A 14,913-nucleotide genomic window follows, 5' to 3' on the forward strand; every position below is an offset into this window, starting at 1 on the left:
TGCATTCATTCAACACATGTGTTCCAAGTGTCTGTCACATGCTAGCTGTTGGGACTACAGCTGGGAGCAAGCAAGACAAACATCAATTCCAGCAGATCCACGAAGGAGGAAAATGGGGAATCACGAACAGAAAGCCAGCCTTTTCCAGGAATGTAAAAAAGGAATCATAATTTGGGATCATTGGTTAAGATTTGGGATTGCTGGGGATGATGATGATATGTTAACAACCAAACTGGAGGAGGTTTTAAGAAGGAAAGTATCTCCAATAAGAGAGGAAGCCCTAGAATGTGACCTGCAGCTCCCCCATCCTCCCAAATAAGTCACATAAAGTACTTTAAGACCACTCCCCCCCCCCCACCCTTTCAGTCTCCCTGCAACCTGGTTTATGTTAGCCCACCTGAGTCCTGGTAGAAGAGGGTACTCATTTCTGGCAGTGAGTTACAGGACCGAAAACCTCACGAAAAGCAGTATTCTCCCCAGGGTAAAAAGGGGTGGGGTTTAGTCCTCTGTCCGGGCAGGGAAAATGCCCCCAGGACCCCAGGTTTGTAGAACCCGCTTAATAAAGATGTGGAGTTATAGGCACACAGCACGGCACTGCGAGGGAAGACCTGGCTGATAATGTTTTACAGGACCTGTTATGCTAGACATGGCCAGACACTCTGCCCCACGGATGTGAGAAATCCACAGAGGGAAGCTTGCTGGTCCAGATCTCCATAACCCAATTTTCTGAGTTTAACTAGAATTTCCTGGTTTATGGCTTGCTATAATCCCATGCCCCTTCTTCCCAGGTAGGCGCTCACTCTCACTAACTCAGATTTTAAAGCCTTGCTGAAGAGTTCAACTTTGGACCAGTTATCCTCTCTGATCGTGTGTCCTCATGTACCAAATGCGAGTGAAAATCACCGTCATTATCGTCACGGCAACAAGAACACCTTAAGTACTCACGAAACTAGAAAGAAAATGTGCATCTCAGCGCTTATTTAAAATCAGAATTGTATTCTCCTCCTCGCTGAATTGGGAGGGTGTACTCTAACACAACTTACGGAAGGCAGATTCATATAACTTAGAAACCTCCATTTAAAAACAAAAAAAACTTAACTCCGCTGGACTCTCACCTCTTGTCTGCTCACTGGAGGGAGGACTTGCCCGGGTTGGGGAAAGTTAGCAGGCCCAGTCGGTGAGACTGAATACCACCTGCCTCCCCCGCCTCGTCCCGCAACACACCCCCCCCCCGCCCCGCCCCGCCCTCCAGAACAAGGCAGAAAGGGTGGGAAGGGGAACACGCTCAGCATTTATTTTTGGACCCAGCTCACTAAAAATACCTCGGCCTACCAGTTTGATCACTCTCCCCTCTGACCTGAATGGATCGCGGGGCCCAGCAGCCCGCCCCACCCTCTGCCCGTTGTCCTTTAAAGGAGAAGGGCGTGGGGACGGATTCCTGCAGCTCACTCGAGGGACTGATGAGAGCCGCCCGGACGGGCCGGGGCCGCGGCCGCACTGACGTCAGGGCAGCGCTCGCGCCGCAGCAGCCGCCCAGCGCGGCCCTGGCCGCCCAGAGGGAGGGGGTTGAGCCGCGCGCTGCGATTGGCTGGCCGAGCGCGAGCGCTCGCGAGGATTGGCTGGCGCGGTTTTAGAGGGAGTCCCGCTCTCCAATTAAAGGACCTCGCGGCGCCGGGCTGAGCGCAGAGCTCCCCCTGGGCCCGCGAACCTGGCCATTCAGCCAGCGCTGTCCCCGCTGCGCGCCCTAGCGCCTCTGCCGAGAAGCCAGGCGCTGTTCCTGCACCACAGAAGATGGCAAAGGTGGCTAAGGACCTCAACCCAGGAGTTCAGAAGGTGAGCTGCTATCTGTCTGTACTTAACCCACATTCTACCTTTTCCTTGTGCCCCTCTCCCAGGTTTCGCGGAGACTTCCCCAGACGTAAGTAGAAGGAAATTCATTAAATTCCAAGACTTCCCAGAAAACAAGTTGGGAATACATATTTGAGCCAACAGGCACACACCCTAAAACTTACTCTTAAAAGCCATTGTGTAAAGTATTTGCAAAGAATCTTAGTTCTTCGGTGATGCTAATTAAAATTTAAATAAAACTTTTTTTTCTTTTTAAGAGTAATTCTATTGTCTGAAACGAGGGGCAAAAAAAAACCCTACCTCCTCCCACCCCATCTTCCACCTCCCGGAATTGAGGTGAAGGCTTGGGGGAGAGTAACATTTACTCACAAGGAATCTCCCTTTTGGCTGTCTGCCCTAGTATTTTGTGTTTTTCGCTCACACACACATGTTTCTTTAGTTGGTGATGTTGACAATGGCAGCAGTGCCAGCACAGGGGAACTAATTTCTGTCCCCAGGGTCTGCACGTTTCCCTTTCAGGAAGGGCTGGCCCAGAGCCCAGAAGGTCACGGGTGAATTACTGCAGGAGAGGCCCTCAGCTGTGCCTGTAGCTTCAACACCCACCAGCTACTTACCTGGATGCAATTGGGAGAGGGCACAGGTCAGAGACTTAGAGGGCAAGTGAGCTGGAAAGGAACAGAGAGACAGTCTAAGCCAGTGGAGAAACAGAAGCCCAGGGTTATAGAGCATTGGTTCCAGCAGGCAACACAGGGTAAGGAAAGCCTTAGGCTCTGAAACCCTGGCCCTGCCCCTTTTTAAATTTTTTTTTTTTTGTCAACGTTTTTTTATTTTTTATTTTGGGGACAGAGAGAGACAGAGCATGAACGGGGGAGGGGCAGAGAGAGAGGGAGACACAGAATCGGAAACAGGCTCCAGGCTCTGAGCCATCAGCCCAGAGCCCGACGCGGGGCTCGAACTCACGGACCGCGAGATCGTGACCTGGCTGAAGTCGGACGCTTAACCGACTGCGCCACCCAGGCGCCCCTCCTTTTTAGCTATACTGTATTGACCAAGTCACTTTTCTGTGCCTCATTTTCCTTGTCTCCAGTTTGGGGGATAATAGACCTCGCCTCCCTCCCAGCAGTTGTATCAGTAATGATACACTATGGGTTAATCTCCCAAAGCAGTCATTTTTAAACTCTTGCGGGCAGAGTCCTCCTTAGACATCTGCCATTACCTGTGGAGTAGAATGAGAGGCAAAAAACCAAAACCAAACAAACAAAAAACCCCAAACCCATGTCCGACTCAAAATAAAAATGCAAGCCAGATACTTAGAGCCACAGAGTTCGTGCATCTGATTTATTGCTGCACCATTACATAGCTGTCCTGCCCCAGACTCCCACACAGAGTCCTACAAACCTTTCTGAATGTGTTCACCAAGTCAGACTTAATCAGGGCATCTCTGGAACGTACCGTGTCCCATCACATTTGCCAGACTATTTGGAGAATCAGGTCGTCTCTCCTTCTATGGAATTCTCAGAACACTTTAGATCTTGGTAAGGTACCTGCTAATTTCTACCTAGTAGTGAGTCCTGCACACACTGCTCTTATTTCTTTACACATCTTTCTAAACTCCTTGAAGGCAAACCTTTCTGGTTCATCTCTGTTCCAGCACAGCATACCATACACAGCAGGACTCAATAAACTACCGGGGAACCACTGAATATCCGTCCAGCTAAGACCATAGTGTTCACGGACAGTACATTTTGTACATGAATGTTTTTTAACTTGTAGCAGCCGGACATTTGTGTGCCTGAACTGCCTCCCCAAATTCAGCTGAGGTAAAAGAGTTTAGGGCTAAAGGGGCAGAGCTCCCACTGTCCTCTACAAAGTCAGGTGATTTGGGGGTGGTTTTACTACATGTTGACTGATAGATAATGTCTGAAGGCAGAGTACATGGAAACCCTCCTCCTTACTGAAAGCCAAAGCCACAGCTTGGAGGAAGCCTTGTTTTTATTTTCCTTTGCATCGGAGAGTGTGATTATCCGGATTAGAGGTGGAACATGTTCTCCTTCTTGTCACCCTCTAGTGCCAACTTCCTTGGCCTGCAAAGGGTTTATTTTCCATTTAGATCCAATTACAGGCTTAGAGAAGGAATGTGGTGGGTAGAGATGAAAGAGTGGACTTTTTTTTTTTTAACCTCTTGGGACTGTGGCAATGAGGACGGTCACCACTATGTAGATTAACCAAAGTCTTCAACTCAAAAAGTCAAGGGAAAAGAAGGGAGTGGGAGATAACTTCTCTTTGCTGAACTTTATAATAGTGATTAAACACTGTCATACCAACAGCATGCTGAAAAGCTTTTATTGCATATTTACTCTTTAAATCTGCAGCAGCGGGGCGGGGGGTATAACATTTGGCTTCAGGATGCCTAATCACACGTAGGCATTTTGAAACCATTTCATTAGACTCTTGGAGCTGCAAGAGATGCATTCACAAAATGAGAAATGGTTTCAAATGGCATACAAACTGTCTCTGCTGCCCTACCCCCAAAGGGAAGAGGGATACGAGGAATCCTTAGCAGCTGGAAAGTCATAAAAAGGTCTTCAGGAGAACATAAAATCCAGAACCCGGAGTAGCCTTAGAGACTGTCTAACCAATCTGACAGAGTGGCTCCTGAGGATCACATACCTAGTTAGTGGCAGACCTTAGAAACAGTTACCTGCCTCCTCTCATCTGTTCAATGCTCCCAGTGGCTACTCTTGAGCCATCATGTGTTTTTTTTCTACTGGGAAAGAGAAGGTGTCCTAGCACAGAAAGTTCCCTGAGCATAGTCAACATTCCTTGGTAATAAAGGGCCTTGAAGGCCAAATGCCATTTCTTTTAGTGGAATCAACCACTACTGCGGATTTATTCTGTTGTTGATTAAGCAAATTTAAGAATACTGGTACTGCTGTTCTTGTAACCAGATCCAGGTTCCTACCCCAACTCTACCACTTACTAGCTATGTGCTCTTGGGCAAGCGAATTAACTTCTGAGTCTGTGTCCTTATCTGAAAATTGGAGAGACGGTCGTAGCACCTACCTCCCAAAGTATCCGTGGTCATTAAATGAGATAACGTATATGACAGGCTCAGCACGGCAGCTTTCAGAGTTAGCTAGGAGTAGTAGGCGGAGTGGTAGGAGTAGTATTGGTTGGCAATGGTAGATTTCGATGGGTGTGTGAATGCTGAAAGGAGTCTTTTGGTGGATAAAGGACACGCTTTTCTTTATGACTATCTCAAGAGCAACTAATTTTTATTCAGCTGAACCAAAGCCAGTTGCTCAGTCTTGATAAGTTGAACATTGATCTTGTCTTCATTCTCCCCCCAACAGATACAAAATCTGCTTACAGGGAACAGAGATCACCAGTCATCTCACTCTGGAGTCATAGAATTTTAGGCCTGAAAAGGGACATGGAGCTCTCTTCACTTTTTAGACAAGGAAACTTAGCCCCAGAGGGGTCCAGCTCCTTACGTGAGATTTCTGAGAAAATGTGCCGAAACCCATTAGGCTTTGCAAGAATACAGGCCTATTGGCTGCCAAGGAGCCACTTGCAGGAATTTAGAAAGGACTAGAACAAAGAGATCTAAGAGCATGTTCACTGTTGACTGTACATGTGCCAGTGGATTGGCTCCAAAGGGAGCCAGTTTTTTCTGTTTTCACCCCTCAACACAATGTCAGAAGAGGATTACATGATGGTTCTAAGTGCATTGCCAGGTTCAGCTGGGCGTCTCCCCACATCCTCGTCTGCATCCCCTCCCTCCTGGCTTTCCTGTCCCCCGGCTTCATCCTCTCCTCTGCCCTCAGCGCTTCCTGCTTTCACCTCCAGTTCCTGCAGCGTGCAAAACTGCTGGCATGTTGCCTGAGCAAGCCGATCCAATGTAAACACAGCTCCTCAAGAACTGTCGTTGGCTCCTTCAATCTTAAAAATATACTAGGCTGTCACTTAAAGATCTTTATAGCCAAGGCAGTGTAGACATGCCCATAGGTGTATAAGGAACTTGGCCCCAAAGAGAGCCTTTTTAAAAAAGAAAGACAGAAATTATCCAAGTCCTTCTTAAAGGATCTCTGAAAACAGATGCTGAAGCCATTACTTGGTAAATTGCAGATGCTTGTCATCTTGTGCAGACCTGTGTGAATATGTGGGGTTGGCGGCTGCTGATGGACTTTCACCATTGCATCCACCACCTGGGGTGGTGGGGGGCAAGGAAAGGCTTAATCACAGACCATCTCCAGGCTTTACACTCAGCCATCTAGGCTCCAAGACCTCCTCTCAGCCAGGGCTTATCCACCATTCTATAAGCAGGACAGGGGGGAGAGGGCTTCGGTATTTCCCTCTGAAGTTCCTGTGGTTTGATCCTCTCTCCACATTAACTAGCCAAAGGTGACAGGAAGAAAAAGAATAGGCTGAGTCCAGCAAAAGCTGGGGACCAGGAAGGAGGGACAGTGACACAGGCTCACATGTGCCTCTTTCTTTCCCACCCCCATGCCTGCCACTTCTGGTGAGAATAAGGTAAGGACAGAAAGGTGAGGGAATAATTCTTCCCACAGCCTGCTGGAGTCAGCAGGTCTCCTGAAGAGGTATTCAATTTGATTTTGGAAAGGAGATTCATTTTTGCTTTCCAACTTACACATTCAAAATAGCGTGTGAATAATAAAGTGGAAATCTGTCATGATGAGCATAGACCTTGGGAGTTCTTATCTCCCCAGGGTTCATCCAACACCACTGAAATATTTATTATGAGAACTTTTCTGGCAGGGGTTGAGTCATGATAATAACTGCAGGCATTTCTTTACCAGGTGACTTTGGACAGGTCACCTTTCCTAGGAAGTAGCGGACCTTGAAGGAGAACCAGTCTTCCTTTTCCCTCCAGTCCACTGACCTTTCCAGTACACCAGACTGTCTCCCAAATAGCAAATGTTTATGGAAAACAGGCCTAAAACCTTGTCCCACTGAAAGTAGAATTGTGGAACAGCTCTTCAGGACATCCAGAAGGAAGAGACAGCTGTTGTCCTTTAAGTGCCTTCCTTTGGAAGTACCACCCCCCTCCTTTTCATTTGCTGTTGGGAAGAGGATTTGGCTGGCAGCTGCCATGATCTTGCCAGGTGCAGGGCCACCAACCACTTCTATAGGAGTCGCTCAAGATGATGATATTTCTTTAACTCCACATGGAATGTCTAGGGTGTCCTAAACCTATTCTTGGAGCTTCATACATATCAATGGCATGGATCTGCAGAAGTTCTAGAAATTCTTTCTATAAAGCTCTTATAGAAAGCATTAAACAAGAAGTTGGGTCTCATTATGTGCACTGAGATTCTTTCAGTGGCCAACACTTATACTTGGTATCTAAGCCTAAATATCTGATGTGGAAATTTGATGGTGGTTTCACCAAAACAGAAACGGTAATACAATTACAAGGCTTTGTCAAACTTCCAGATCAACTCTTTGCTCATTGTCTGCTGTTTTATATGAGAAGCAAACCCTTTTACACTTTCTCTCAGAAGGGACATGTTTGATATTTTATCATTTATTTGGACTCCTGTCCCCTAAGGACTCTCCAGGAAGACTCCTTCATTCTCTGCTAGCATAGACAAATTCGAGGAAAGACAAAAGAGAGGAGGGAAAGACATCTCTTGAGTACATGTAGGTGCCTGACATTTTCTCACATCCCATTTAGCCTTAAAGACTACCATTCAAAAATTTGAATATCCTTTCTACACATGAGTAAATTAAGATTAAGTGATTATATGATGGCAGGTTACAAACTCAAACCCAGTCTTCTCTGGTCCCAAACGTTAACCTCTTTCCACTCTAAGAAAAAAATAAGAAGGCTTTCCTCAGAAGTAGCAGTCTGGTGGAGGGGAGCTGTGATTATCAGCGAGAGCTCCACTCAGAGATCAAAGTCCCTCTACACCTTACTAGTCTGATTCAGGAATTACTCAGCATTTACCAAATGTTACCAGGCATTTGTACCTCTCTGGTATCTCTTGGTCACTATACTGTCACCCACATCAAGTCAAAGCCATTTCCAGATATAGAACAAGGGCTTTCTAGATTTCTCCTGGTTCTTGGTTTTCTAGAAGTCTGGTATAACTCTCAAGGGAGGGGGCTAGTAGGGAGACAATCTAAGGAAGCATACAATAATATCCTGAAATTATTGAAGAAGCAGTGACCCTTGGCCAAAAAAATAAAAATAAAAATAAAAATAAATCCTAGAGATCCCAGTCCCAGAGCTTCCAGGAAATTCTAGCCTGGGGATAAGCTTGACCTCTGGAATGTGTATCTCTACATGCCTGGTCAGCCTGACTCATGGTCTACCCAATAACACGTGAATCAGGACCAAGCAAAACACAGCCAAGCCCCCACCAGGACATGCTTTAAAAGGAAATAAGATTGCTGAGGGGGGCGAAAAGCAAAGGCTCCATTTGGCACGTCACTCTCTGGAAGAACAAAAGAGTACTGGGGTCCAGCCCATGGCGGCTGTTTCAAATCCACATGATATGTTTATGGATTTTTTTTCTCCTTGTGTTTTAAAACATTAGGTTCTTTATCAAATTAATCTTTGGAGAAAAATGCAAATGAATCATTTAAAAGAGCTGAGCAGAATCTAGGGATCCTTTGTGTGGCAGTTGGGACACAGGGGAGAAATAACATGTCCAAGATTTACCTGAGACATAACGAAAAGATGCACTGATTCACATCATCTTTTATGAATGCAGGAGAAAAGGGGATCTTCTCTATTCTGTCACTTCCATGCCCAGAGGACTCTAATTTCACGTCAACTTCATACCCTCAAACTTCAGAAGGTCAAGTGAACGTTTTGGCTATGAATTTAGCTTTAGCCACATGATTTAGAGGCCAACTGAGAAGCGGTTAAACACACAGCCTTTGCAAGTATGGAGATCTAGATGTGACTCATGGTTCTGCCATTTGCTAGGTCTGTAATCTCTGCCAAGTTGCTTTTCCTCTCTGGACCTCTGGTTCCTCATTTGAGAAAGCGAGTTAACAATAGTTCTACATGTAAACAATAGTTAACAAGATAAAGCACGAAAAGTGCCTGGATGCCTAGTAAGTGCTCAAAAAATATTTCCTCTTGCCGTTACTGGTATCCCCTCTCATCAGTACAGCACAGAAATCCCATAGGTAGTTAAACCAAGTTCAGCTTACCTACGTCATGTCACATGTGGCTTCCAAGATATCAGATTGCAGGACCTTCTCTTTGTAGCTAAACTTAGACTTAGCCATAAATATACTCAGGCAGCATCATATGCAAAATCGTGACAATGGCAATAATTTGCTTTGGGTATCTGTTGCTCCACTTCTAAAAAGGAGCCCTCCCCTTGCCTGAGACCAGTCATTGGCACCAGCCATGTGATCTTACACAGGGACTTCCTCTCACCAACCCTCGGATGTCTTGCTTATAAATCAGGGTAATGGTCAGTAATTTCTTCATTTAGCAAATATTTATTTAGCTTCTGTCATGTGCCAAGCACCGTGCTGAGCGCTGAATAAAAGACAATGAATAAAACAAGTTTTGGTCCCTGCCACATAAACTTGAGTCTGCTCAAATGCATTTCTCATAAAGGTAGGATAAAGGCCAAATAATGTCAGTGTCCTAGGATTCTGTGTATTCCATGACCATCTGTAGCGCTCAGGTGTATACACACACACCTACCTCTTCTCCTTTGCTACCCACCCTCATATTTCCCAGCACTGCACATTTGAGCCACAACCAACCCCAGTCATGTCTACAGTGCAACAGTACAACGAGTATGATAATTCTCCCAGTTACTGCATTTTAAACAGGCAGTTTAGTGATGAGAAGTCTGAGGCAAGGGGCATACTGGAAGCTCTCAGATGCTACTGGTAACGAGCAGCCCCTTCAGCTGCCTTGCAGACATGGAAGAAGATCGTTGGTGCTCAGCCTATGTCCTCAGATACAGCCCAACACCCCAGGCTCTGTCCTTAGTGGTGTTGATGGCAGGGGCACCAAAGGACAGGAGCACAGAGAAAGGTCTCTTGGCTGACTAACACCCCATAACCTGCCCTTAAGAAGACGGCATCTATTTGGGCTGTATGACTAAGTGACATGTCCAGGTACTGATTCATGAGGCTGACTACCAAGGTGACTGGCCTGGCTAATCCATTGGCTAGAAGAAGTGGAGGGAGAGAGGAGCCCAGCCCTGCCCTCATCCTGGAAGAGAGCCACCCACCTGCTGAGACATTCCTGTGCTCCCTACCCAACCCTGGCACTGATGCCAGCCAGTGTCCTTCTTAAGGGGGATCTGGCCCCAATGTGGGCAGGGGTCAGCATTTGTGGGCTTATTGTAGAGGAAGTCAAGGGAATTTTTTAAATCTTGCTAGTGGATGGAGGAGAGGTTTTTAACCAGGGATCTGTGGATAGAACTGAGGGTATCAAGGAATGTAAATGAGGAAAAATCGCATCCCAATATACCCAGCCTCTATCTGATTCAGCTTTTTCTTCAGTTATGATGGAAGGCAAAAGCCCAGATAGCTTAGCAGCCCCTGACTTGTCTTTTTAACCAAATAAAGCTATTGAACAAGATATTTACATTAGAAAAAGATAGCTGGATGTAGGCCCTATGCCTTTGATACCAGTGGAAATGTGATACTTTCATATCCTATTACAGCTGAGATAGATGTCTAATGTACCACTTACGCTTATCCATGTTCTGGAATAACAATAAATCCACTGCTGAGTCTTATTAATAACTTAATAAAGGCATGTGTGTTCCTAAATCATAGATCTGTTTTTATCTATTGATACTGTTTCAGTAATAATGGTTTCCTCTGTAATCCTACATATTTTATGCATTTAGAACATTATTCTAAGAGGGAATGGCTTTGTGTCAGACAACCAAAAGAGCCCAAATATATTAAGACCTCTGTCAAAGTCAAGCTTTGACAGTATTCTATATACATATACACAAATATGTGCATATATAGGGGCGCCTGAGTGGCTCAGTCGATTAAGCGTCTGACCATTGGTTTTGGCTCAGGTCACGATTTCACAGTTGGTGAATTTGAGCCCCACGTGGGGCTTCGTGTTGACAGCATGGAGCCTGCATGGGATGCTCTCCCTCCCTCCCTTCTTCCCTCCCTCTCTCTCTCTTTCCCCCATCTGCTCCTGTGTGCTCTCTCTCAAAATAAACTTAAAAAAAAAAAAAACGAATTTAGTTTGTTCAAACATATATGCAATTATGATATGCCAGGAACTAAGCTGATAAGTAGAAAAATAGAAGGAAAAGAGTCCCAGAAGCTGATGGTTTCAGAAGAGGAGCAGCCAGTCTGGCCATTAAAGAAGAAACAGTCCCTGAAGACCTTGACCAGAGGTAGGAGTATGGAAGTGAGGGGGATCAGAAGAGGCAGTACTTAAACCCCACCTGGGAGGTCAGGGAAGGCTTACCCAGGAGGCGACATCTGAGCTGAGTGTTGAAAGACAAGGATAAATGAGCTGTTAGGATCGGGTCATGGTCTAGTTTTATGCTTTCCAAGTACGTCACGTATACTGTCCATCCTACCTGACTTCTAACTCAGGGAATATCATCCATCTTGAATTGCAGAGAAATACATTTCCGTGTATCCATCCATCCCTACATCTGCAGCTTTTGTTTTCTCCTCTGAGAACTTGCTCCTCTTGCCTCTCAACCAAAATATTTCGGGTGATGAGGATAGCAAACCCTGTCAGATGGGCACACAGAAAGCTTTATAGCAGTGGCTTGAGACTCTCAGCACAGGAGATCTGGCAGACTCACCCCCGTCGAGTTTGAAGTTTTGCAGGAAGATTTAGATTCAGAGACCTGAGATTATGCAATAGAAATGGGAAGAAAGGAACACACACACACACACACACACACACACACACACTGTGAAATTCAGCACACAGCACATGTGAGCAGAACATGAAAACAATCCAGAGCACCACAGGCAGCAGTTTTGCCCCCCGAGTTTTATTCACCTTTCAACTCTGAAACCATAAATGATACTTAGAGGAAAAGAAATCCCAAGTAGGACACCTTAATGAACTAACAGAAAGAAAATCAGCCTTTTGAAATGCAGGAAGTTGGTTAATAAGATGGAGAATCTGCCATCACAACAATTCCTTTTGTCCATTTCTTCAGATTTCTCACTTGGTCTGACAATGTGGGTTCCTTGTTGCCATGTGGTAGAGCAGATGAGGCATCAAAATGAAAAACACATGGTTTGGATGTCAAAATGCCACTGGGATGATTGTTCTTGATTTTTGTCAGTTGTATATGGTATGTAAAAGAAAAATTCCAGATGATTCCCTGCCAGTTATCTGGCAAATGAAATTATGGAGATCATTGCTATGTGTGGACCTGAGAAGAACCTGAGAAGAGGCAAAGTTTGATGGAAAAGCTGTGTTTCCTCTCGAGTCTGTCCTCCTACACAGCCAAAGGCCTGAACAGCCCATGGGGGGGAGACACCCCATAATTAAGATTCATGCTACCTAGAATGGCTGTTGTCACTCACCTCTATTTTTCCTTGGACCCAGCCCAGGGCTGGGACCATCACAAGGGAAATCATCATACATTTATTTTAATAATGCTTGTAGTGAATACTTCAGCAACTACAATTAATTTTTAAGAGGTCGAAAAGGCTTCAGAGTTTCCCTAGGTCACCTTCCTTATTTAACAGACAAGGAAACAACAGATCTAGCAGGTTAGGTGACTTGTTCCAGGTCACAGAGCTAGTGAGTAGAAGAGGTGGGGTAAGAATTTGAGGTATCATAGCATTTCAGGTTCAGAAAAACTTTTAAAACTTTATTTTGCTCAACTGTCCCATCCTTAAACATCAGATGAACTGGACACGACAGGCAGATGCTCTGAGAATACCACTGACAAGCACTTGCAGCTCCCGAGGAGACCTATTGAACTCCTCTGCTTATGAGACAACTCCTCCTTATTGTGAGCTAAAATCTATCTCTGCAACCTCTTCGCATTGCTTCTGTTTCCCTAGCTCCTCAGTGCAAGGATGTGATGACCACGTTTTCCTAACGTTCCTGTTCTGGTAACTGACCAAGTCCTACATGTTGTTCAGGATTAAGGTCAAAGCATCTGTTTTCCTGGGTTAGTTCCTGGCTTCTGGGGGACCTGGTGTCAGCCTTTAGCCAAGTGAGATGGCCAGCAGACAGCCCCCATGTTTTGTTTTGGCACGAGTTTGGTGACCTCCACTTAAGCAGGTTATTTACCTCTCCTTAAAATCTCACCCAATTGGGAAGGTCACTTCTATGCCACCAAACTATCCTATTTCTTGGAGGATAGCTTTTAAAGTGGAAAAACATGGCAAAAGAGGAGGGGATAGGCAACTCTAAGCACTAAGAACTCCAAACCTGTGTCCTAAATACTCATGAAAAATCAGCACTGGTCTATACACAAAGTACCTGATTTATAAAGGGCGGAGGTGTGGGGATATGATAAGAAATCAGAAAAGGCTAAGGAGGAAAAGAAGAAAACCTTGATAAACAGAGGTAATATCTTTTTTAAAAGCTTTTAAAATTATTTGCAAAGTTGTCATAGCTTACTATATGGAATGCTAGAACAGTAACAAAGTAGTCTAAATTTTATATCCTGGTGACTTTACCATCTAGAAGGAATGCTCAAAATATAAATATGAAGGGGGCACACGCCTAGGTAGCTCAGTTGGTTAAGTGTCCAACTGATGATCTCAGCCCAGGTCTTGATCTCAGGGTTATGAGTTCAAGTCCCACATTGAGGTCCATGCTGGGCATGAAGCCTCCTTTAAAAAAAAAAAATGAAGGCTGGTCACCAATAATAACTTGTTTTCATTAAAAGATGCCACTAAGAAAGTGAAAGACAATCCACAAAGAAAATATTCACAGTACATATATCTGACAAGAGATTGTATCCAAAATATATAAATAACTGCTTTAAATCAAATTTTTTTACCTTTTTTTAACATTCATTTTTGAGAGAGACAGAGCATGAGTGGGGCAGGGGCAGAGAGAGAGGGAGACACAGAATCAGAAGCAGGCTCCAGGCTCTGAGCTGTCAGCACAGAGCCTGAGGCAGGGCTCAAACTCACCAACCCTGAGATCATGACCTGAGCTGAAGCTGGGCTTTCAACCAACTAAGCCACCCAGGCACAGCCCATTTAAATCAATTTTTTAAAAGCAGTCCAATTTTTAAAAAAAAATAGGTGAAGATTTGAACAAGCATGTCACAGAAAAAAATGTCTAAATGGCTAATAAGTGTAGGGAAAGGTATTCAACCTTATTACTCCTGAGAAAAACACAAAAGCACAACGATACGGCATTACATACCCAGAAGAGTAGTAAAATTAAATATTGACAATAGCAAGTGTTGATGAGGATGTGGAGCAGCTAGAATTCATACATTGCCAGAGACAATATAAAATGATACAACCTTTTTGGGAAACTGGTAGAAGAATCTTGAGGAGATAGAAAGAAGGAAAGAGAGCATGAGGGCAGAGGACACAAGACAGACATGGAAAAGAGTAGGTGAGACCAGCGTCCCTCAGCGGGATCCTCAACCATGGGGCTTATTCTAAAACCTTCTTACTCCTGGGCCAAGATCAGAACTGACAAGGTAGGAGTAGAGCCAGAGACATGGGAGGGAGGCTCTGGTAGATTTAGGAAGAATCTGGAGATGAAAAGGAAATGAAAGTGAGAGGGTTGGGGAAGGCACCATTCCAAACCAAACTGAATTTTTAATGTCTGGTCCCAAGTTTTATTATCTTCCTGCAGGCTCGCCTATGAAAGGATTGGTTTTAGGATGGTGGATGAGCCAAGCCTTGATTTGTTTCCCTTCTTCAAACAACTGACTTGAACTTTCATCTGATCCTTGAGGCCCCCTCTTTCTGGCTGGAGGTCTCTTGAGAAAAAACTCCAGTGATTTCCATGGTCTGGGGAGGCAGTTGGCTCAGTGCTCTGGACAACAGCAGCCACATCTCAGCAGAGTTGGCCCTCCTGAGAGACAAGAGCCAGAGGGACAACTGAAAATTGGCTGAAATTTAGTCCAA

At 45.0% G+C, this 14,913-nt stretch overlaps 1 protein-coding gene across 2 annotated transcripts in view; it reads left to right on the forward strand.

Annotated features, from left to right (window-relative positions):
* Positions 1-1,666: 1,666 nt before the first annotated feature.
* The window catches only part of LMCD1 (LIM and cysteine rich domains 1), a 58,437-nt gene continuing 45,190 nt past the window's right edge, over positions 1,667-14,913 (forward strand). The window contains exon 1 of one of the 2 annotated variants that reach the window (XM_043587993.1): positions 1,667-1,833. In XM_043587993.1, the coding sequence (XP_043443928.1) occupies positions 1,792-1,833 (42 nt within the window). In that variant the 5' untranslated portion in view covers positions 1,667-1,791. The remainder of the gene's footprint in view (positions 1,834-14,913) is intronic. The other variant, XM_043587994.1, reaches the window with a different exon arrangement.

This window comes from Prionailurus bengalensis, chromosome A2 (assembly GCF_016509475.1).
Source record: "Prionailurus bengalensis isolate Pbe53 chromosome A2, Fcat_Pben_1.1_paternal_pri, whole genome shotgun sequence".
NCBI lineage: Eukaryota > Metazoa > Chordata > Mammalia > Carnivora > Felidae > Prionailurus > Prionailurus bengalensis.